The sequence below is a fragment of the Echiichthys vipera genome (assembly GCF_963691815.1).
Source record: "Echiichthys vipera genome assembly, chromosome: 2".
In the NCBI taxonomy this organism is placed as follows: domain Eukaryota; kingdom Metazoa; phylum Chordata; class Actinopteri; order Perciformes; family Trachinidae; genus Echiichthys; species Echiichthys vipera.
This window is the reverse complement of record NC_139827.1, coordinates 12,290,722-12,316,243: the sequence shown is the minus strand read 5'-3', so window position 1 is coordinate 12,316,243 and position 25,522 is coordinate 12,290,722. Positions and strand designations below refer to the sequence as shown.

The 25,522-nt window shown below is 42.5% G+C and overlaps 1 protein-coding gene across 2 annotated transcripts in view; it reads right to left on the bottom strand.

The window, feature by feature from the left end:
- The window catches only part of bnc2 (basonuclin zinc finger protein 2), a 165,624-nt gene that overhangs the window by 25,799 nt on the left and 114,303 nt on the right, over positions 1-25,522 (bottom strand). For both annotated transcript variants that reach the window (XM_083928265.1, XM_083928266.1), the window contains exons 3-4: positions 20,904-21,006; positions 19,043-19,278 (exon numbers count right to left, since the gene is read on the bottom strand). In XM_083928265.1, the coding sequence (XP_083784391.1) occupies positions 19,043-19,278; positions 20,904-21,006 (339 nt within the window). The remainder of the gene's footprint in view (positions 1-19,042; positions 19,279-20,903; positions 21,007-25,522) is intronic.

Sequence of the window (25,522 nt, the reverse complement as noted above, 5' to 3'; positions counted from 1 at the left end):
AGACGTGAACATGTTGGCTACTTCAGATTACTGTAAATGGTAACGATTTGGAACATATAAAAAATAGAAGAAGTTGTCCTTTTATTTCTTTACCAGTGTGACACATAATGTGTCACAAGTAGTTGTAAACACCTTTTCAGACGGACATACACTCAACAAAGAACATATGCTGTTTTTTGTCTTATAAAATAACACACACACACACACACACACACACACGGGTTATGCTTGCCATTGGCAATCCCTGCAGGCAGATGTGGAGTGTGTGCCAACGGCCTGCTGAGTGAGTAGGCCAGTGTGCCCCTAGCTCAGTGCTGGGCACTACGCTGAGATGCTTTGATGTGTGTGTGTGTGTGTGTGTGTGTGTCTGTGTGTGTGTGTATGTGTGTGTGTGTGTGTCTGTGTGTGTGTGTGTGTGTGTGTGTGTGTGTACTGCAGGGGGAGGTCAGTGAAACAGCAGAGGGACTGTGTAATCCTCTGACATGCCTGTGGAAAAATACAAGGATCCCTCTGACAGTGGCTGAACTAAAGGCTCAGAGGACCAGTTAGTGTGTCCACAGGTTCATGCGCACTGACTGGACTGCAGGCTGTGTGGGGATACACACACTTTAACACATACACACACACACACACACACACACACACGCACGCACACACACACGCACACTCATACGCTGACACACGTCTAGACGCAATTAAGATGAATTGCATTGTTCATAGTCAGTCTCCTTAGTGAGGTTTCTGGCTTGGTGACACTACAGTAATTCTTAAAAGGCTATGTCACTGGCAAGACTGTAATGTATCCATGTAAGGTGCAGTCCTCAACTAAAATGACAAGCTGCATTGCTTTAGGCCCTACTCATCCAGAAACACACACACACACACACACACACACATACACATGCCACTACATTAACACAAACATTGCTGTTAAAATGCATGAGGACAGGCAAAGAGTTTTGGCAATGCATTTTCTATACTATAGCATAATTGCATCTTACATTTCCTTTAGTCTGAAGGTATGTTGAATCCTAAACAGTGATTTGAACTCAGTCTGTCGATCATTAGATTTTGGCAAACTAACCTGCTGCCACATGTTAGAGAGAGGTAGCAATACAAATAAAGTGTGTGTGTATGTCTGTCCATGTGTGTGTAAATGTCTTCATCTCTTCAGTGTGTGGCCTCTTGAGAAAATAAAAGAAAACAGGGCAAATAAAAAGACATTAAGTATTTGAATTAGCCACAGGTCTAATGTGAGCTCTGTGAAACAATAAGCAACAAAACAATAGTAGACATTTCATCTTCTTATTGTCTAATCGCCCATCTGACTGCCTGTATATTTCCCCTCTTAACCCTTGAGATACTCGCTAATGGCCTTCACAATGGAATTATTTACTACCCGTGGCAGGGGGGCAAATGGGTCAAATTGTGTATGCGTGCTTATGTGTGTGTTTGTGAGTGTAGGTCCCTTGTAGTCAGAGTGAATGAAAGGGAATGATGGAATCATTGAAGCACACAGTGAGAAGAGGAGAAAAGAGGAGAAAAGAGAGGGGGACTGAAGGAGGAGTAGTGAGTGGTGCTTGCTAAAGTGAAAAATCATGCCATGGTGCAGAGGGGCCTGGTTTTGTCCACTGGGAGAAGTGACTACATCTATGCTGGCACTCAAGTGCTCTTAAATACTCTCTTTCGCTCTCCAACCCCCCACCCCTGCTTCCCTCTATCCATACTCCCCTCTCTTCGTCCCTCTCTTTCATTCTTCTCAAGTTCTCCCCAGGTTCAGTCCAGTTACAAATGGCTATTTGCTGTACAACTCCCACAACATGTTTGTGTCTGCTCACGCTTGTCCCTAACAGCATGTAAAACAAAAAAGAAAATGGGTCCTTTCTTTATTCACAAATTGCTCCCCAGAACACAAAAGCCTCCTGAATGGAGATGTCAAAGTGCTATTAGAAATGTCTGTTCTGAAAGAGGTTTCAAAGCTTGCCTGTCAATAGGTTTTAATTCTCTCTGGATCTGGGAACAGTCATTGTGTGTGTGTGTGTGTCTGTGTGTGTGTGTGTGTGTCTGTGTGTGTGTGTGTGTGTGTGTGTGTGTGTGTGTGTGTGTGTGTGTGTGTGTGTGTGTGTGTGTGTGTGTGTGTGTGTGTGTGTGTGTGTGTGTGTGTGTGTGTAGCGATTCAACTTGGCAATCATTTGCATCCTGAGCATCTCACCACAAGAGGTCAATCCTCATTAAAACATGAAGGAATTACATTAAATATATAATTCTTTTTTTTAATCCTATTTGAATTTCTCATTAAGAATTGTTATGAAAATTGTTTGTAATATCGTAGTGATACCCACCATTACAATAAGTGACTGACAAGGCAGAGAAAAACTGAAATGATCAATTCACAGTTTCATATCCTGTTCAGCCCTAATTGTGTCATGTTGAGACAAAAAGCTCACTACTCGATTTAGCGCGGCTAAATCAAGAGGTGAGCACTTTCGGAGATGAAGGCTGTCTGTGTAAAAGGAATCAACAGTGCTGCTAACTGTCACCTGCTGGGGTTAACCCCGCGGTTGCCAACACATTCACAGCATAGATGAAACACAATAGCAGATAAGCCTTTCTCACACCTCCAGTTACAGAAGCCTCTCTGTCAGCTGCGCAAAAGTGTGTGTGTGTGTGTGTGTGTGTGTGTGTGTGTTTGTACAATAGTGCATGCACCGTAGACATATTTCCCCCCTCTAATTAGCACAAGGGAGTCCTGGGGGCAATCAGAGGCGAGGTTAATGAGAGGGGGGAAAGAACGGAAGAGACGAGGTAGGGGTGCGGCAAGTAACGCGCACCATGCTGCACTGGTGCTACAGTATAATATACCCTTCTTATCACGCTGTCACCCTGAAGGGGCATCATCCTCGTGGCATCCACATTGATGTTGGGGCCAGTGACATATCACATATGTGTGTGTGTGTGTGTGTGTGTGTGTGTGTGTGTGTGTGTGTGTGTGTGTGTGTGTGTGTGTGTGTGTGTGTGTGTGTGTGTGTGTGTGTGTGTGTGTGTGTGTGTGTGTGTGTGTGTGTGCGCACAAGAGCGGCGGTGTGAGAGTTTCTCTCTGTGCGCCCTGATGATCCTTTCACCCATCCTTGTCTCATATTATCTCTCCCCTCACGTCTCTTTCTCTCTAGAAGGCCCAGATGTGACAACGTGTTTCCCATATCAGAGAGAATTGGTACACTGGGAGAGAAAAATATGAGAGGGAGCAAGACAGAGCTGCCACAGTGGTCTTGGCATCTGTCTGTTCTCAATAGGCGAGCAGCGGTGCTGGTGGGAGAAAAGCAAAGTATACCAGATGTCATTGCTGAACATTTCTCAGGCAGTGTTAGCGCAGACTCACACAGTGGGGCAGTATCAACCAAGACAATTCATCCTCTCAGAAGGTTTCGCTTAAGTGTGTGATGATTTTGAATTTTACAACGAAAAATTAAAATGATGTATAATGTATTTGTCAGATTGCTCTGATGTCCGCCACAAACCCCTCCAACACATTCTCTCCATATGGAGAGCGATAAAAGTGGTTAGTGGCATATGGTTTGCTGTTTAGAGGGCAGCTCAATTTGTATTATTTTATATAGTTATGTTTTTATTTATTCATGGTGTTTTTTGTATCTGTGTACTCTCATGGCACCGCAAAAATATTTTCAACTGCTAAATTACTGCAAGTAGTCAATTGTTTTTCTGCTTTGTGTGCATTTCTTTCAGCGTGATATTCTAGTCTCATGGTATTTGTATTAAGTCCTCTCTCTGTGTGTCTAAGTGACCTACTGTACACTGAGTGGAATGGGAATGGTGGCTCATGTGGCTGTCACCCCAAACATGATGTGATGGGGAAGGAGGGACAGAGAAAAGAGGTTCCTGCATTATTAAAAAGAGTGCTGCCATTAGAGACATTTATACAGTAGAATGACCCGATCAAACTATAGTACAGATACGCACATACACTGGTGCACCCACTGATGCACACACACTCGGCCTCAACACTGTGGCCTAATAGCCTTGGCCATATTAAACTTTTTTTTTTTTTTACAAAGATATGACAGAGATTTATGTTATGTATGTTGGTAATTTAAAAAAAAGTTTCCAGACATTTTCAGGTGTTGGTGGTGTGTATTTGTATTTTTAGAGCTGTATTACAGTTCCCCTTCATTTCATACTCCCTCCTCACTGCAAAAAAAAAAAGAATGACTGCAGGGTCACAGTCATCCAAGCAAAACATGGCTTAAACATTAAAGATATTGGCTTCAGATGTACTTCATATTTTTTGTCTGTCACTATTTCATATTACAAAGCGAACACAAGTAATTTTCTCCCATGTCTCTACGCACAGCTACCTTTTCCCTGTCCTTGTCTTCTGGCTTGTTTTTCTATCTCTCACCCGTTAACAATAATGCTTGGGGCAAGCACAGATGTATGAAGTAACAGCTACGCTACGAGAAGAAAAGATGAGCGGAAAACGATAGAAGATGAGAGAAAGGGAAACAGACGGGTAACGCTGCTCACAAGCATCACTTGTCAATTTACAGCCGTTGCTCCCTGAACCGCACCGTATAAATTTCCAGTGTGACATCCGTTTCTACTGCTTCCAAGCCGACTGAGGCTCCGTCCCACCAGATCTCCTCCCCAGACACATACTTGGAAACCTTAAGTACAGACATTGTGCCAGATGTAGTCTGCCTTTACTTTTATTTATTAATTTTTTCAGGTTTTGAAATGTTGACTTTTTTCTGTATTGGAATCACTATAGGGGGATGAGAATGGATGGGATAATGTCTCAGAGGAGCACTGCTTTAGTGTATTTGATGTGGCCGCTGCCATGCAAACAGAACACATGTGAGCTCACATTTACTCAAACGCATGCATACAGGCGCACACACACAGGAGTGTATGACAGTAAATCAGCCATGTGATGTGTGTGTGTGAGTGGGTTTAGGATGAAGAGAAGGGCCAAAGAGCACCATGGGATGTTGCGTATTCAACAGATAGAGAGACAGAGAAAGAAAGCAGCAGAGAGAGGGGAGCTTGGCACTGCTCATCTTTGAGTGATGGCAGTTCTTTAGGGTTGAGACATGTCCTCACTTTAATCTCTCTATCCTTAAACATGAAAATGGAAGAAAAGGCAGAGAGGTAGGTGGCTGAGTGGACCAAAGCAGAAACCTTTGCTAGGTCTTGTGCCAGATTGATTTTTACTACTTTTTACTAGTTGTGATTTACAGAAGACGTGACTTTTGTATTGACTGGTTAGGCATCAACTCATAACAAGTATATCTTGAGTCTCATCCTCTAGTCTTTACCTCGTATGAAACAAGGTGTAGGCCTACTAGCCAAGAAAGGAATCTGCAAAGAAAACATGGCAGCAGAGGAGTATGAGCTGAGGTACTCGCACTAATACAAGATTGCGTTATGTGTGCAACACCTGTTTCGACTTAAAAAGTAGAGGGCCAGTAGCAAGATTAGCGAAACATGCCCATAAAGGGAGAAGGTGGCTGGGCCTACGCTCTGATAACAACAGACTCTGTCCTGCATTTCTTTCAAAGAGCTGAAGGAACTGATGCGGTCATAATGCTGTGGAATTCATTCCACTGCTACACGAAGGCGAACTTCTGTCACTCAGCCAGAGAAAAGTGCCTGAATCTGTCTATTTTTAGCTACAAATCATACCATGTTGTTAAAAAAGAGATGGATTTTGTGTCAAATATAAAACTGTAAAAACCTCTTAAAATGTTAATAAATGGCAAGTTGAGTCATAGTTGTCGCTACTGGCAACCTTTTTGTACTCTGGCCTCAAGGTTTCTAAAGCTAATAAATAAGTAAAGAGATTTCACCTCACACGACAGGCAAAACATATTTTCTACCATATAATTGCTTTAGTTTTAAAGGTAACACTATAGGAATTTCAGTGAGTAATTACAAAGCTTTGAGACGTGTTCTGTGCTCAGACCTTGGGATCTGGGAAGTCGATGGAATCTGAAGAAATTCCTTTCCTGAGGGACACTAGGTGTGAAGCTCGCAGTACTTAGGAGACTTGATCTAGGACTGATCCCAAGAATTTTAGCACAGTAATTAGGTTTGTCAGCTTGGCAAAGTGGGAAAACGCTTTGTACTGTGTCACCTCACTGGGCTGGATTTTTGTCAGGGATCAAGAAGGAGACAGCACACCCCATACCTAAGTAGGCCCGCACTGCGTGGCAAAGGTGTGATTCCGTGCTCCATGTGAGACACTGCAGCTGGCAAAGTCATTGTCAAAATGTCAGGGCCCTTTGGCACATTGTTCAGTGAGTTGCTGTGATTATGTTGTCGGATCATTTTAGAGCTGTGACGGCTGGTGGCAAAGACTTTGACAGGAAGTCAGAGAGGAGTTTAACACCTCATGCTACCAGTGGCAGTCTCCTTTTAAGCAGTTAGCAGTGGTTAGGGCTACAACACTGGCAAATGGCGGTGACGCACAAAACTGAGCTGCTGCTTCAAGAGCTCTGCCCTGCAACTGGCACTACATAAACACAAATTAGACTGCACACATACACACACAGCCACGCGACTGTGGTCTCCCAGTAATAGCTTTGTACCTCTTGGGGCCTTGCGCTGACCGTTCCTGCTCTTATCTTTGTTTATGTGGAGGGTTGATCATCATGTACGACTGTGTGTGAGTGCCTGTGCACAAACCCTTGCAACGAGGTTGTTTTAAAGTGCATATGTGAGTAAGAATGTGTGTGTTTGTATGTGTGTGTGCGTGTGTGTGTGTGCATGTGTGTGTGTGTGTGCACTGGGGAGGTGATAAGGCAGAGCCTGGCACCAGAGCAACAGTTGGCAATGAGCCTTAGATCCTGAAGATGTGAGCGCAAGACTTGCTTGTGTGTGAGCGTACACAAACACACACACATGCAGTGTAAACCAGAGGTTAGGTGGAGAGAACACAGAGGAGAGCATGCCACAAGTACTTACTGGTGCATGTACCTACTCCTGAACGTGTGTGTTTGTGTGCGGTTAGCCTGCATTCAGGTGTCTGTGCTCACTGAGGTCAGTCACCTGATCTTCTATTGATCTTCCTTCTTCAGAGGGCCCTGTTGTCTTTGTTGATTACTGCCTTTGCCTTCCAACACATACAGTTACTCAAACACACTTTCAAGGTAGAGTTGTGGGAGGCTATAACTTAGCTCTGTTTCTTCTATAAAAAATAATAAAAAGGACTAGAAAAGTCTTAGAAATGCCACTGGCAGGCAGAGTGGTGAATGCTGGGAACTGATGTATCATCGGGTGTTAAACCATCATTTCTGGTGACCCTATATCATATCCTGTCTACGCCTGCGGCACTCAGCCCACAGGGAGCAGTGTGCCAGTGACAGCACGGCTCACTTGGTGGTCCCAGCACTCAGCCACTTACCCATTTAATAAGACAGTCTTTAAGAGGATGGAGCCAAGCATATGCACTGTGCTGGTAGAGATTTTTCTTTTTTCCCCCTGTTTTACAAGAGCCCTTTTTGTAGGAGGCCCAAGGGCTGGCATTCACCAAGGCTGCGTGTGTGTCTTAGTTAGGTATCCATTTATTACTACTATTAGTCTCTCTCTCTCTCTCTCTCTCTCTCTCTCTCTCTCTCTCTCTCTCTCTCTCTCTCTCCTTCACCTTAGTGAAATTCTAATAAACAATCAGGGTAGCACCATGCTGAGATGCCCTATAATGGGCTCCTAATTAGCCACTCTAAACAAAGAGAGCGGCTGCTTCACGCCTCGTTTTCTGCACTCATCTGCGCAAAACTGGATGAATTGATTCCATTTGATTGCCACTTAATGCACTGATTGTTTATTGGCATGGTTGGGGATAAAAACAGACAAACAAACAAAAAATGTCTCTGAGCTCGCAACGCATGCTAATACTAATTACTATTAAAAACCGGCTGACCTATGACGGGATTCAACTGACTTTGAAGTTTCTTGGGTCCTTCGCCTTCATGCTGAGGCTTCCCCCCGCATCACCTCCTCCTCCTCTCCTCAACCCCTCTGTGCACCTCTCCTCTCCTGTCTGAGGTGAAGTGAAGCCAGACCAATTGGTAGAGGAGAGGCAGGGTCTTTTTTAGTCCAGAGGAAGTGAGACAGAGAGAGAGAGAGAGATTGAGGATGTGTAGAGGGCGGGAGCAATCATCACCTTCTCCTCACACCTGCATGACATGTCATCCTGCTTAATAAAGGCTCTCATGCACAACACGTCAGAGAGAGAGAGAGAGAGAGAGAGATCATAATGAAAGAAGAGAGAGAGAGAGAATAAAACTGGGTAGAAGCATAAGAGATGGAGCTTAACAACAAGCTAGTAGCAATGAAAAATACAGCGTAAGAGACTATAAAAAGAGGAATTTAAAGGGGACCTATTATTCTAATTTTCAAGTTCATATTTATATTTGAGGTTTCTACTAGAACATCTTTACATGTTTACATACAAAAAAAAAGTATTTTGCTCATACTGTCTGTCTGAATACACCTATATTAACGCTGCATTTTAGTTTGAGTCTCTCTAAGTCCCCCTTCAAAAAGCCCAGTCTGCTCTGATTTGTTAGTGTTTCTATGTCTTCTGCATCTATGCTCTCTGTATCTCTGCATCATCATTTCAGCCAAGGAATGACCGGAACAGCACTGTAGGCGCACTTTCTACTTATATATAGTATAATTGTGACATCACAACTGTACAAAAGTCCTGACAGCTCGTTTAAAGTCACAGTTTCTGAATATGAGCTGTGTGCATTTCTCTGTGGATTGAGTGTTTTGACTCTTTCAACAATAAGGGACCTTTTAAATAAGGAGTCACTTGTGTCTCAAATGAGAAGCTCCTTTATGTTCCAGCAACTATTCCACATTATTTTTGGACTCTGCGGTGCACTTCTACAGGTGCCTCAGCACTGGTGTTGGTTCACGGTGAGGTCAGTCAACCTTTTAACCACTACCACCACCACAAAACAGGAAGGTACAGTATTGGCTGCGTCCTTTTTGCCAATGACACCACACCATGACTTAAAAAAAACAGGAAGTCGAACATAACTGGAGTCATTGGTGAAAACTGAGACGGTGATAGTCGTGATGCAAAGTACAACCATAGCAGTCACCAGTGTGTGGTTCACCAGCATGTGTGTCTATGTATAAATGTGTGTGAGGTCTATCAGTGTGTGTCACGCTCTTCTCCCTCCACCAGTCTGCCTAGCTCATTTCCTCCACAGGCTGCCTCCCCGCTACTTTATGAGTGTGAGCTTCTACAGCTCTCACCTCAGGACACACTTCTGTGTCTAAATGTTTCCATTTGTGGGGGAAGTGACACACATTTACTCACACCGCAGGGCACCTACCCATAACTAACCATCTTGCATACAAGCAGCAGTGAATCATGAAAGTGATTGGTTAAAATTTACACTCAAGGTGTGTGTGTGTGTGTGTGTGTGTGTGTGTGTGTGTGTGTGTGTGTGTGTGTGTGTGTGTGTGTGTGTGTGTGTGTGTGTGTGTGTGTGTGTGTGTGTGTGTGTGTGTGTGTGTGTGTGTGTGTGTGTGTGTGTGTGTGTGTGTGTGTGTGTGTGTGTGTGTGTGTGGGTGAGTGGGTATATTTTTGAGCCTGTGAAGATACAGTATGAGTGAGTGCTGTGTGCAATTTTGGCTTCCCAAGCGGTATTTAGAGTGTCCGTATACTTTCAACGGCTATATTAAGCATCAGTCATAATGTAGGCGAGCAGTTCAGGACATTTTTGTACTGTATCTACCGGCACTGCACCACCTTTTTACTAATTTTAGGAGATTTTATATATTTCTCAGTGTTCTTTTTATTTAAAAGTTTTATTCATTTTTGTCTCTAAGTGCTGAGCCCTGCAAGTGACTACAGTCCCAAATCACTGCTTTTACTACACCAGTGATTTCCACCACACTCTTAAACAATTCCGTGTGACAATCAATGCAGGACTAGGATCTCTCCTGCAGATCGATACAGTGGGGTTCTGCTAGACAAACCTGGGCTACATGAGATCAACACCTTCCCACACTATCATTAGTGTCGCTGACCTTGAAGTAAAATTCAATTTCCCTCTACAGCAACAGACCCCTGTAGCCCCCTGAAAAGCCACTTCAGAATTCAGAAGCCATTTCCGCCCTCCAGCACAGGCGAGACAGGATATTATAACTTATGAAAAAGGATATATGGAGCGAGGGATGCCGACAGAAGGAGAGGGATTCTGTTTGAGGAGGTAATTATATCATGGCCCTCTTTGAAAAGTAAAGAGGGCAAAGCCTGGCAGAGGTAAATAAAAATTTCTGATAAGCAGGCTGGCAGATTTCCAGTTTCAATTAGGGTGTGTGGCTGACTATGAGAGCCTCCCATAGGGAGCTTCAGTAGCACCAGGGCGGCAACTAGGACCTGTTGAGGGAATTCTCCCGGGGGCATGGACACTGGGTAAAAAGAGAAAGGCAAATGTGCAGTGAGAGAACCAGAGATCCCATTACACTGATCAGTGTAGTGCGTATCACATGAAGCAGGGGAGGAGGAGGGAGGAACAGGGTGTTCAGAAGGGATGAGGAGAAAGAGAGCATCCCATTAATACAGGGAGAATATTCCTTTTTATTCTAATTATGACATGCCAGTGGAACTTATGAGGGGAGAAAAAAAGCACTTGTGGCCCCTTTTCTTCACTTCCATTTGGAGACACTGTGAGGTGGACAGAGAGAGCTGCTTTTCTCGAATATAGATTGAAAGTGAGTGAGATTGTGTGTGCGTGTGTGTGTGAGTGTGTGTGTGTGTGTGCGTGCATTCGTGTGCATGAGTGTGCAGCGCCTAGCAGTGTGTAGTTTGATCAAACCTCTACCAAGATCCCTTGGGATACTCTAGACCTGACCATGTATGTTAAACATATCATTTTCACTTCCCATGTTTGCCCTGCACAGCGTGTTAACTCCCCAATCAGATTTTATTAGAACACACACACACACACACACACACATGCCTCTCCATACATTTTTGCATATATATTCATGATCTTTAAATTTGACCAGATACAGGGTCACCCGTTCTAACTTTAAATAACATTTTGAAATATATATGCGACCACCAAGCATGTAATGGATGCATTAAAGGGATTTACAAATGTGGTGTAATTACCTAAGTGTCTCTTGATGAGAAACTGATGTGCGTATTGGCTCTTTATCACATTCTGTGATGCAGCATCCATGATCCTAGACTGCAGTATATGAACTGCTGCTACAGGCCTGCTCTGCATATGAAAGTTGAGTTTTTAATCAGTGAATAACTCCCTTAATAAAATACTACAGGACAGATGATACTTATCTTGCACCGTATACTGTGATTTTGTGTGTGTGTGTTTGTGTGTGTGTGTGTGTGTGTGTGTGTGTGTGTGTGTGTGTGTGTGTGTGTGTGTGTGTGTGTGTGTGTGTGTGTGTGTGTTAGAGAGAGAGTGTGTGTGCAGTTCGTAAAAAGCCACTAAACATTTATGAGGCAGACGGTGAAGGGTTGAACCACAGTGTTTGATTTGAGAAGGAGAAGAGCATTAGGTGTTGAACGTTGTTGCTGTGGCAGTGGTGTCAATTTGAATGAGCAATGTGAAGACAGCGCAGCACTGTACTGTAGTTCATAACAGCTAGTGCACACACTGAGAAAACATCCTTAATCCTCTGCTGAAGACAGAAGTGACAGATGACAGTGGTGAAAGCAAAATATACAAATGGTCTAAAAATGACAGTACGATAAAAAAGATGTGAATGCATGACGCACTAACACAAGGGAACGATCATGCACTAGATACAAACATCTGAGTTAAATCTGCAGTCCTTATATTACCTTAACATCTTGACAGCTATCTGACAAAAAGAATCAGTCAGCAAAACTTCACCTCAGGCCTCTGTGTTCCCCTGTATTATTTGCACAGGAACGCATTTAAAGAAAAGAAAAAGCACGGTTCAAAAAGAATGGAGATTTAGAGGAATGAAAAGATGGAGCCTAAAAATATAATTTCACTTATTCTCTTTGGGGAGCAATTTTCTTCTCAACCTCCACTCGATAGCATGTGCTAAGGTGTTTGACAAACCAAACTGTTTTTTATACCGATATGTTCAATATCTTCATTATTTGTCTCCATTTTAAACTTGCAGCATCTTGTGAGTCCTTGTAGAATCTATGGTAAAATTCAGAACTCCTTCCAAATCCAATATGAGGGGCATTATTTCCTAAATTCCATCATACAATGTAACCTGTTCATAACCTTGCTTCTCCAGCTTGAATTCATTTGAGGCTCGGGTTCAGGATTCAAAAGTGAGGGACTGAGGATTTGGCATGGGCAGGACTTTGTTTAAGGAGCTGGCTGTGAGCTTTGCAAGCTGTGAGAAAAAGTGACAGTGAGGAGGCTTACAATTTCTGCAGATTTTTTCATAAATATTGTTTGTATTTTTATTATTATTTATTTTTGATATGATGCAGGCTGGATTTTATGTCTCTTGTCAGTAAGCAGTGATTCTTATGTTATTAAGTGGTTTTAATGTATTACTTATTTAATGTATAATGCTTAGCTACCTCTCTCTGACTGATCCTCTAATCTGAAATCACATTCTTTGATCTCTGGTTTTCCTTAGAAGTGAGTGACTGAGAATAAGAAGGGAGAAGACACCCTTAAGAGCACTGGGCAGGACAAGTGTGTGCGTGTCTATGTGTGCAGGGGAGAGGGAGGTAAGAATCACCTTGATTCAGTACACCGGCCCTCTTTGAAGTGCTTGGAGCCCAGCACGGCCAGCACAGAGCCAACCGTAAGCCTTCCAGCAAAAAATCGAGCCTGACCTCCCCACCAAATCATAACCATATGAACGTAAGAATTTCCACCTTAGGAGAATGCTTTCTCCCCCGTCCATCTCCCAGGGTGAGGCATTAAGTAGTGATAACAGAAAACAGGTTCTGAGAGAAGGGGAGGTGATGGAGGGTGGAGAGGAGGACAGGAGGAAAATAGAGGTTACAAGTGTGCCTTATGGAGAAGATTGGAGAAGGGGATTGTGTCCAAAAACACAGAGCCTGACTGCCTAAAATGGAAGTTTCTCAGGCAAGGATCAAGAGATATGGTGCCCTTCACAGTTGACAGAGTGAGAGACAGAAAGTGGAGAGGGGGAGTGCGGCGAGGGGGAAAAAAGAGACAGAAATGTTGAAATGTGACTCTAACTCAATAAATACCTTTCTAAAGCACTATAGAGACGCCGTGTGGTACCTTTACTAAGGCCTCAGGACCCACCTGCAACTGGAAATGGTTTCCTGTCTTACACAAACGCTGTTGCAGCCTAATCCATGTAATTACATCTCATATTCCACATGTGTAAGTACACATGTACAACATTACAGTCACATTTTTTTTTTTAATAAGAGCACAGCCCCCCTGCGGCCCTCCAAAACTACCTCCAATGTTCATGCTCATTAGAGAAACTATATTTACCAAATAAGTAGATAAATAACCCGAAATGTAATGAGAATATTTTACTGCATTAATAACTTAAAACACACCCTCATGCCCAGGCATCTGCAAATGAAACAAATCCCTTTAAGACGAGTGTGATTTTGTGTTTGCCTGATAGTTTGAATAAGCCTTCTTTCGAGTGTGTGTGCAATTAGGGTTAAGACTGTTTGTGTGTGTGTGTGTGTGTGTGTGTGTGTGTGTGTGTGTGTGTGTGTGTGTGTGTGTGTGTGTGTGTGTGTGTGTGTGTGTGTGTGTGTGTGTGTGTGTGTGTGTGTGTGTGTGTGTGTGTGTGTGTGTGTGTGTGTGTGTGTGTGAGAGTGTGTGGTTGCGTGGCGGTGGTGGGGGTTGTTAGCGGTTCCATCTGGGTCTTCTGGAAGCCGTGTGGAGTCAGGAAAACCACATCTCATAAAAGTGGAGGCAGCCCAATGTTCTACAAGGACAGAACATTACTGAGAATGTCGCTCAGGAAAACCCTGGGCTTTGGTCCATATGTTGGCTGAAAAGCCTGTGTCTCTGTCTCTTTCCACTCATTCTCTCTCTCTCTCTCTCTCTCTCTCTCTCTCTCTCTCTCTCTCTCTCTCTCTCTCTCTCTCTCTCTCTCTCTCTCTCTCTACTTATTTTTCACTTGGTAAGGGATAAGAAAAAGGAAGACAAAATAGACAGTGTGGAGTGTGGGAGACGGCGGCTGAGACAGAGAGAGGAGCCAGTAGTGATAGCATTTCCATCTGTTTGTATCGAACAGAGGAGTGAGCAGTGACAGGCCGCGGCATGGGGCGGAGGTGGGAGGGCATCTGGTGCACATTGGCTGTGGGTTTATCTGGAAACAACCATGGGATAAGAGAGAGGGATGAGTAGAGGGACGCAGGGAGATGAAGGGCTAAGGAGTGGAGAAGGTAAAAGTCCTGCCAAAGTGAAGGGCAAGGAATTCTGGCAAAGAATAAACGTGTCTGTGTTGTTCACATAATGCCTTGGATGCAAGTTGAAGTCAGGGGGATAGGGGTGAAACAGCAGAGAAATCAAGCTGTGGAAAGGGCGGAATAAAAATTCATACACAGAGATACACACATAACTTTCTGTTATTATTTCTCTGACCTCTCTGACTCGCACCACCGTTATAAAAGCTGTAGCTAATGTGAAAAAAATGAATTATCTAAAGCCCCAAAGCAAGGCTGTTTTACTTTGTAAATTAGAAGATGACATTTCAAGGTAATTTTCCATCAATAGCCAAATGCTCAACCCTGTCTCTTAGGAAATTATGTTCCTCTACAGCGAAACTGCAAAGATATGTTTTCAGCGACCGACGCACGTTGCGAGAAGGACAATTTAAACATTAGGATTAGTGTTGTTAATTGAAATGAAACTACTTGGTTAGTGTTCGAAAAAGACGATGGTTTGGGTTTAAACATTTTTTTCACATAATTTAAATAATGTATTTAAATTAGGTTACATTAACAAGCCAACGTTACGATGAAAGTCCTGTATGTTTGACCCGCCCATCCACCCCGACCTCTTGTCTAAACTTTTTTGTGGACTTGAAATCCTTATGTGTCGAAGACAAGCGTAAAAAATCCTTTTCCCTTTAAATGTAATGTAGAATGCAGTTTCGTAGCAGATGACTGAAATGTTACTCCCTGTTTCTTTGTTTTTAGGTATGCTATATGTAAAGATCTTTGCCAACAAAACGTTTTATTTTTACAAAGTAAAGTTGGCTGGGTGAGTTTTTTATGGTACTTTCACAGAGCAACAAGCCAGTTGTGGTAATGAACACTGCAAAAGTCATAAAGTAACTTTTGAATATGAGTTAGATTTAGGTTTGTTCTCTTCTGGCAATAGAGCGTGTGTATTAGGGACCTAAATACAAGAAAGCACAAACAAATATTGTGGGGATGTATGGTAGGGTAAACACACAAACCTGCACACAGTTGTATATGGAAATACGACAGTATAGCAACTGTGTGGATTTGCGCGTGTGCAAGCGGGTTAATGCTCTAAGAGAGCAGTTTGTGGACTGAAGGTCAGGCTTCAAACGGTTTATAGAAGGATGAAAAAAAGAGGGAAAGAAAGACAATCATTCATTTTAATGGTTATTGATGTCATGTATAATTCCTCTCCTTTACAAATCAAAAATCCAGCTATTTGATAAGCCATTGCGCTTTTAACAATATTGATTAATTTCTTCAGTTGAGGGAGCCTATTACAAAGATAAATTACAGGGTATACGCATATTTAGTCACACCTCTACCGTTTATTTGCTTTTGTCATGCAGTAAATGCCAGAGAGGACGGAAGAGGGCAAAGTGTATCTCGGGGGTTTGACGTGCATTAATTCCTTCTGTAAATTAGAACTTAAATGTTGTGGTGACATTTTGTAGAAGTACCTTACTGTTGAGAGTTTATTCTGCAGGATAATGTAAACTGTATTAGAGTGATGTTGATGATGATGATGATGATGATGATAGATACCCTAAAAGTATCAATGTGGAAAATGTGATGTGACAACATTGATGCTGCTGATATGAATGAACAAAACATGAGTGGCTATTCCCGACTATTCTTGTACGTCACTGTACAGGTAAGGTATGCATGTGTTATGTCAGTCCTTCTGTGTGTGACCAGAGCTGCGACAATCACCTTGGACTATGAGAAACTGTGGTGGACATTTTTTTCCAGATATTTTCTGACACTTCATAGACCAAATGTTGAATAATAATCTAGAAAATAATGGATAGAGATAGATTAACCGATAATGAATGAGAATGAAAATAATCTTTAGTTTCTGCCTGATTGCAGACACACAACACACACACGACTCACAGGTCTAAAGTCTCAGTGAACACAGCTGAAGACAAAGTTGGTGTTTAGGAACATAAATGACGATAAGAAGACAAGGGTTGATTGTTGAGAGAGACAGTGGGTGCCACAAACAATAGAAGGGTGTCTTGAAGAGGGTGTAATACATGTTTCTAATGCGACTGCTCCGTGGGCCCGTGAGCTATTTAGCCTCCTTTAAATCAGTGTCACAAATGGAGATGGAGTGTGTTGGTCTGAGGGCAGAAAAGGGACGCCAGACGTCTGTGTTTTAGGGATTTCTTTTTCTATGTGATTGGATGAATATGAGTGTGTGTTTTCCTTTTTCCTGCACTGCGTATATGCAGGTGGTCAGGCATCAGAGGAGCTGCAGGTATTCTCTGTCAGCTCAATGTCCTGAGTTCTCTGGCGCATCACTGACACCCATACACACTGACACCCAGCAAAGGCAATGCACCAAACACACTTTTTTTTTCTTTCTCAATCCAGACTTACTGTTTTGTGATACATTGTGACATACTGGCATAGACAGCTAAGTGGGAGACTAATATAGGGGAGAAAAAAAATGTAAAATTTATGTTCACGAGAGGCTTCATTGGGATAGAATTCAGAAAAGGGGGATGTGTTTGCTGTACAATAATAGTGATTTATAGCATAACTCATTAAAATAGATATGGTTACTTCTGTGGCCAAAACACTTTTATACAAATCCGGTATGAGCGGTACGAGCGAGCGTTTGAATGTGAATGGTAAAGTAATCTATCATCGAATAATGTCCCCTGACATTGATATCAAAAAGACAACTTATTTTATATCAACGGCAACACTGTTCTTCTCATTTCATCTCTCATTTAGCACGGCATAGTGGTGGGGAACAAACCCTAGACACAAAGCATTGCCCGGAGGCTCGGAGAAGATGATTGAATTTCATAGCTACTTACAGGCTAATAGGGCCGTACAATGACTACTTACTGTCCTTAAGTGACTGCTGCTTCTCGCCGGCCACGGCCCCTTTGAAGCCCTTCTGAGGAGATCTAGGGGATTTAGCCAGTAGCGTGACATGAGGCTGAGCAGTTGAGCAATGGTGCTCCCACCAGCTGACTATTAGAGCCAGCTGATATAAACAGAGACTACAACTATAAGAACCATAGTGCTCCAATGGTTACTTAATATAAGGCATTCTCAGACTGCACAATTAGAGCATTTGGTTATTTTTCTCAGGAAAAAAAATTGAAAGTAAAGAATGTTTTTTTTGTCAGTCAGTTGAAATTGAATAAACCAGCAACAATTTTGATAATTGATTAATGATTTCAGCTGCAAGCAAAAACGTCCAAATAATCTCTGCAGATTTGTGTCTGTGTTTCATATTATTACCGAAACATTTTGGCGTTTGGGACTCACAAGACAATGGAAGATGTCACCTCGGGTTCCAAGAACTTTTAATAGCTTTTTTTTGTATTACTATTTATTTAACACTTAATAAATGTGCTACACAAAAATATACTAAACATATTTATTGAAATGGTTTTGTTTCAATTAGGAAAAGAACAAGCTAAGAATATGTAAGAATATAGCAAACTATGTTAATACTACTAAATGAAGAATATAAAACATGATGGATTGTATTATATTTATTAAATGTCCCAGATTTTTTGATATTTATATTTTATAACATATTTTTACTAACCCTTTAAATTAAATGATCTCAAAGGGCAAACAGTATTTACTGTATAATTTGAGTTCCATATAACTGTTGAATTGTTGTTGCTCTGTGTGTGTGTGTGTGTGTGTGTGTGTGTGTGTGTGTGTGTGTGTGTGTGTGTGTGTGTGTGTGTGTGTGTGTGTGTGTGTGTGTGTGTGTGTGTGTGTGTGTGTGTGTGTGTGTGTGTGTTTGTGTGTGTGTGTGTCTGTGTCTGTGTCTGTGTGTGTCTGTGTCTTTGTGTGTGTGTGTCTGTGTGTTTTTTTTAAGACTTTAGGAGAAAGGGACTGGGTCTGCGAGCGCTTTCTCACAGAAGCTGTTTCCACGTACAAACCACCCTCTCCTCACCATGCTGTTCCACTTACACTCTTGGAACACTAAACCATATACGCATACAGATAAGCACATGTGCACACAACACACACACACATATATATGCACACACACTAACCACATGCACATGTTCACTTGCTCTTAACTAATTCATTCAGGAACACTTTGGTTTGGGTTTCAACACCAAAACCTCGGTACCTTTGATTGAGAAATGTGTCTGACTGCAATTATATGGGAGGGAGTGGTGGAGGGAAGGATGGATGGAGGGAGGAAACGCACTACAGTGGTTTTATAGTTTGCTGGCGTGACATTTTTGTCCACTTTTTTTTTGTTTTTTATTCCTTCCTTTTTCCAGCTGAGGGGCATCGCGTTGACAAGGCAGGAAAAGGCGGCAGACTGAAGTAGAAGTAACAGCAGGGAAAATGTGAAGAAAATGGATGGGCAGTGGGACTGAAGTGGCCAAGATTGTCACTTTTGTGCTTGTGTTCTAACTGCAGCGCCGGAGAAATTTATAGATACACTTGGTGAGAAAGTAATGGTAGTTATCACTGTTGACATTATCCCCACTTTCAAAAATTGCAGACAAACATAACAACATGTGCAGGGAGCAAGTACCACTTATATTGGTCATGACATTTACACTAAACCCATGTGATGCTCTACATGCGTTTGGCCCTGTGGCTTGCGTGCTGGGCACTGACCTGCAGTATGTAGCCCCTGACATAGTCTCGTAGGGTCCAGCCCAGGCCGTGCAGGATGTGCAGCACCTCCTCCTGCTTCAGCACGGAGAAGAGGCGGTCGAGAAGGATCTTGAGCCTGACCGGTACGGCCTGGGTGCCGTACAGCATCAGGCTGCTGATGTCGAACACCACATTGGACTGAACGATCTCCACCTGGGTCGGGTGGTACAGGTGCTGGGTGCTGAGCTTGTCCAGAGCTGCGTGAAATCGCCGAGGTGACAAGGGGAGATAGAAGAGAAAATGCAAACACACACACACACACAGAGAAAGGCCCAGTTAATGACTATCAAGTTTCCTTCTCATCTCAAATCTTCCTTAGGAGGTAACTGTGTGGTGAGCACTAGCTGATAACAACATATCAATCAGATAAAAGCAATGACATTAATGTTATTATCTGCCATTCTTTGTATTTAATCTAATCTCTCTTCCATATTCATGCTACTCTTACATCTCCCTTTTTTTGCCTCTTCTGTCTCTATCTCAATCACCACCTATAGTACATCTGTCCTGTTTTGTCTCAAGTCTGAATTCTGCCTGTTTTTGACTGGACTTACATTTCTTGTTGCATTACTTATTTTATCATATGTATTTACATTGGCACATTACCTTATCAGGTAAGTGCTTAAACGGTTAATGTACAAGGGAGGGAGGGAGGCACAGTGAAGTCAAAGGTTCATTGACCAAAATACAGGATTTCCTTTATTTATATAACAATACACTGTAGCAAACAACAACCATGCTTTTTTTACCCAAAAAACATTCAAAGGAGGTGGAAAAAGATTTCTCTGCATTGAGTATTACGTGTCTTCTAGGCCTCAACAAACTTCAGCAATAGGATAGCCTTTATCTTGTCTGAGTGTCAAAACTCAGGGCTAAAAAGTGTTATCACTTGTTATCGCCTCTATCCCAACCTCAGTCACCTCTCTCTCCTCTCTGGCTGTCTGGGCGACACCTGGTCGACTCTTTCTTCCTCTCCGTCTCCACACATCCCCCTCTCCCCCAGCTTATACCTCTCTCTCCCTCCCCGCTTTCCCTGCCTGTCTGGGTGACACCTGGTTGGGTCTCTCTCTGATCCTGGGACGGCTTTTTCCTGCTGACGAGCGCTTTGCCTGACAACATAGCGCAGCCAGACACGAACATAATAAAAAATGAAGAACTACTTGTCAGAGTCCCTGCCAATGCCGACATGAAATGAAAAGTGGGGGAGAGGAGAGATGGGCGCCTGACAGTTCAGAGGGAGAGATTAAAAAATAGTCAATGGGGTCCTGTGCAATCTGCGCAAGGGCTCATTGCTCGCTCTTGTGCGGACGCAAGCCAAACAGGTGTTTTCTTTTTTCTTTTTTCTTTTTTCCCCCTCCTCTTTCTCTTTGTACTTGCTTGCCTCCTCTCCCTTTTCCTTATACCCTGAAAAACTCATGAGGTGTGGTCTCTCAATGTTCTATCTGTCTTGTGGTTATGTTCTTTTCTCTTTTTTTCTTTTTTTTTTGATCTAGAGGTGCAAAAACAAGACTTTGAAAGAGCAACAGGAAAATACAGGAGAAAACAAAAATAGAAAAGTTTCTTCAACTATGGAAAAAAAACATTTGGATTTTGGTGCATTCACAACTACGGATAGAAAGATGCTTCCCTCTGTAGTAAATAAAACATAATGCAATTAGAAAGGTGAGATATGGAAGATGCATGTCTTGTCATTTACTATGCACAGTAGAGTGTAGCTATGTCCACAGCAAGAGGAGGTAGTTTCATAAGGATCAGGAACGAAGTACATATTTATTTCTTTATACTAGATTCAGATACATCCATCACCTTAATAATTACTTACCGTGAGCTACCCAGCCATGTTTGCACTGGTCACAAGTCCGTAGGTGAATCTTTCCTGGCTGGAAACACTCACATGTGCAGTTCACCAGTGTGCAGCGAATGGCCTGCAGAGACACAGGACAGAAACAGAGACAAATCCATGTCAATCACAGCTTAAATACAGAGGAGAGATGAGAAAGATTATCAGCTAAAAAAAATGTGACGATTATAATACAAACAGTTCAGCAGTTGCTCCCACTGCCACAAACAAACAACCAAATTTCAACTGTCTCACTCTAATGTATGAATCTGCCTCTCCATACTGCAATTTACCAGAGTTCATGAGAACCGACAAAGGTCTTCCCTTCCTGAAAACACTGAAATGTAACTTGTTTTGACTGGGGCTCCATTACTCAACACTAGAGCTGCACTTAGCCTGACCCCAGGAAAGCTTTTAGTAGTGAGAGGTTAAGTGTCCAGACTTGACGAGGGCAACTCAGTACAGCACGATGCATTGTCTGCCTAAGCCTTCATAAAGGGCTGTTTAAAAAAACTCTTAACAAAAACCCAGGTACAGTACATTTTGTAGGGAGGTCATTTGATCTTGTGAGATGTTTCACATTCTTCAGACAATAAAGAGATGGCACAGCAGGGAGAAAACGTGTGATATATACAAAAATCAACACAAATGAATACAGCTCTATCATCTAAATGAGTGCAGCAGCTGCGCGCAGTAAATTTCTCAGTGACATGGAGAAACAAGTAGACAGATAAAAGGAGTCAAAAGAGAAAAAAGGAATTAGAAACATGAATCTTAATAAGCATTGGCAGCGCTTTGTTTATCTGACGTTTTTTCACATTATCAAGATAAATTGAAGGATAAAGATAGTAACACTTTTGCAACCTAAACTGCCTCAAAGGGAATCTGCAGCTGTAGGAGGATTGGTGCAGCAAACCTTGCTTATGGAAGAAATAAAAAAACTTGCTGAAACAGTCTCACTCTAAAAACACACTCTCTCTTTTTAAAATCTAATTTTGTATTTGCTTAGCATTAACGTGTCATGTAAGTATGTTGGCTGATGGTGTAAGAATAAAAGAGGTGAATAGGGTGACTGTGAATAAACAGCAATTCTACATGATAAGGATAATGTATTTTACATTTAGCACATACTGTATGGTGTATGTGCTATTCCGTGGTGTTTATTCTTTTGGCTGTAAAGAAAAAAAATCCGTAATTATTAAAAAATGACTGAGCAGGAATTTCAGGAATGCTTGAGGCAGGATATTGGGTGTAGTGTTAAAGGTAACTGCTGTGAGTAGCTGCCCATTTATTTTGACGATACAGTACTGAGCATCAAAAAGTGAAGATACTATTTGTAGCAATACATGTGGGTGTCTGTCAGAGACGGTGGCAAATATACTGCTTGTCCCTGCGCCAAGGCTCTACTTATCAGAGCATGAAACTTTATGAATTTACAATCTGCACTAAATATGCTATCTCACATTGTCTCACTGTTATTATTATAAGTCAACGGTGTGACAAAATATGTGACACAGACATGCACACAAAGGGTCGTAGGTTGGAGTCCATGTCTGCGCCAACAACATATATTTCACAATGTCAGAAACTGTCGATCAGCACTTCCAGATAGAAAAGGAGACTTTACATCACACAGCTGAGGTCAATGCACGATTAGTGATGACGGGATATTTGCTCTTTACTTTACTTCTGTGCCCCAGTATTGACCCAAGTGTAGTGTTCTGGAAATAACATCATCTAATCTATGGATTAGACCAATATTCTGTAATGCAGAATATAAAACTCAACTCACCCATAATCTACTAAGGGACCATGAAATCTATCAGACCCCCCGCCCCCCCTTGCCCGCCTGAAAGGGTCGTAAACCAGATTAGTAACTGGAGGTGTCAAAGTGAACATGGGCTAATCCAAGATTAAACACTAAATTACACCACTTCTAACAGTGTCACCTCACTGTTTGACACCGGATGAGACAGCAGACAGATTATTTGACTTTACACCATTTTTAAGCTCTCCAGGTGCAGGCATGGCAATCCTCACCGTGTGTGAGGATTATACGCCATGTGTCAGTTGGAGCGTAGTTACATTATGTACTGAGCTGGCGTTCTTATCCAGAGCAACATGCAATAATTAAGTTCAGCGTTCCCCACTTACGCAGACGACATGGCTGTCCATGAACATTCATTCATTGACCGTGGATGGGGGTCGAACCTGTGTGAATGCTGTTCTTCCTACTGTATGTTGCTACAACATAACCTACAATCCTGTCACCAGATCTTAATTTATGGTTAAGGCTGCTTCCATAATCTATTCTTCTCCAATGTTATCTATTGTTGTTGTTCTGTATTTGATTTAAATTGTCAGACTGCCATTACTGTAAGGATTAGTTGGTTAATTTATATTTTCTAAGCAGAAATGGCAAAACTTCACTTGTATATATATGAAGACTGTACTTTTGGCTCTGAGAAATCACAGAAGAGATCCAGCTCATCTTTAGCTGCTGCCCTAATCATGTTTCACACTGGGCACTCTTGTCCAAGTCTTTATCACAACACCTTGAATTTTGTGTACGATTCCATGTCAGATGAGGATGTTTTGTTTTTATATAACTCCCCTTTCAAAAAAGATTTTGACTCTAATTTAGAGTTCAGATTTAGCACAGTGATGTCACACAACACAACCCTTTTCTAATTACCGCTCCCTGCGGCAGTGCTAACAGCAGCAGATGGAAATAAACAATTGGAAATATCAAATGCACCTCTGCTGTTTACGAGCTGGGGCCTGACAGCTGACAAGATAGTTAAGGGGCGTCTAATACGGCAATTAGAGCATGCCACTGTCTGCGGGCTGCTGCTGTGACAAGGCGCCCTCTAATCACTGACTTATTACGCTGGCTAGCAGCACCTCTCATATCTGGCCCATTAAGCAGACAGCAGCATTAAGGAGCATTAAAGCAGCCAGCCCCTTCAACTGAGGAGGCACTGATGGGAGAAAAGGGAAAGGAGAGGAAGTGCAGGGCCTGTTATTTCTTTGGATTCCTTTGTGCATTGTTCTGCATTCACATAGGAATGAGAAAAGAGTAACACGGGAGATGTGTGTGATATGACGGCATCCACATTGATCATACGTAATAAGGTAAAAGATTAAAGTCTGAATTATTTAAGAGTGGCAGCAGAGTAATGTGTCAAACATGGCCATCAAAAAGCAAGATCATCAAGGATGTAAGTTTGTCAGCGTGTGTGGTTTATCAGAGGAAACAAGAAAGACAAAATCATAGAGACTTCTTTTTATGATTCTCACGTACTCACAACTCTGCTTCTGCGGGATCTGGGTTGCATTTGGCCGTGGTTTAACCTGTGTCTGGCCTGGGCTGGGTCAGGGACAAGCTTGGGCCCAGATCCCACCGCTACACTCGCACATATTTGTCACAGCAGGCGGGGGAGGAGGCTGTGTTATCTGAGGCCCGGCCAGATACACAGCATTAGTCACTGTGTTAGTGTCTCGCCAGGGTTTCCTCTTTGGCTCGCAACTAAAGAGGACGACGGTGGGGAAAAGGACAGCGTGGTATGTGTGTGTGTTTGTGTGAGACTTCGTAAATCATGGGTAAAATGAGCAGCTAGAAAGTGAACGCTGTTATCAAGTGGAGAAAACCCCACAGTGCTGTAGCAATTAGACCCAGACAATAGTCAACACTCTCACACAGCTGCCATGTTACCGGCTATGGTCAACAACTTAACCTAGCTGCGTTCAGAAAGCATCATTTTTTGCCCCTTATCTGGCTCAAGTGTGTGTGTCTTGCTGCTGGGTTTTGTTTAGCTGGAGGCTTGATGTTTCATGGATGTTTTGCTTGGCTCATGGTCCTTGTCCCAGCCCAATTGTATAAACACTTACAGTCAGCAATGGCCAGTATCAGACTGAGGAGGACTCTCAATTAAAATACTGTTAGTAGGACGGATAGACTGAAGAACTGCAGGAAAGAGGAGATGCAGAAAAAGATGGATTCAGCCAGGACTCTTGTAATCAGATCCAAAGAGGATTTTAAACAGGCTGGGAAAGATGGCGCACATGGCCCAGAATCAATGTGGATACATGCAAATGAGTCCAACCCTAAACCAAGCAGCATATGCAGAGGTCAACAAAAACATATCATTGGCCAAAACAAGTCCTATGAAACCACAGAACTGATCGCGATCCTAAACTAATATCCTGTACAACTGTTTAACTACCCTGTCATATTTCAAGGTTGACATTTCAACCATATGCCACTGAAAACAGTACTAGTCCCTTTCAGCCTCTCTGTATCCTCCCTTGACAGCATACAAAGCCAACCCAGACAGCTGCTAGATGCAGGCTGTGTATTGTCCCTCCTACTTTAATTGAAACCTTTACCATGTTCAACACACAGCCACAGACCACATTTCTTGTTTGGTGAGTTAAGCAAAGCCGAGATTTAAATGAAAACCCTGTGTGTGTACGTGCACATATGTGTGTCTTTGTAGCAACAGCTTCAGATTTAAATTTGTCTCTGCTTAGGGTCACTGTAAAACACTAGGAGCATCTTGTCCTCTCTTCCACCCACAAGATATTATCTCATCCATGAG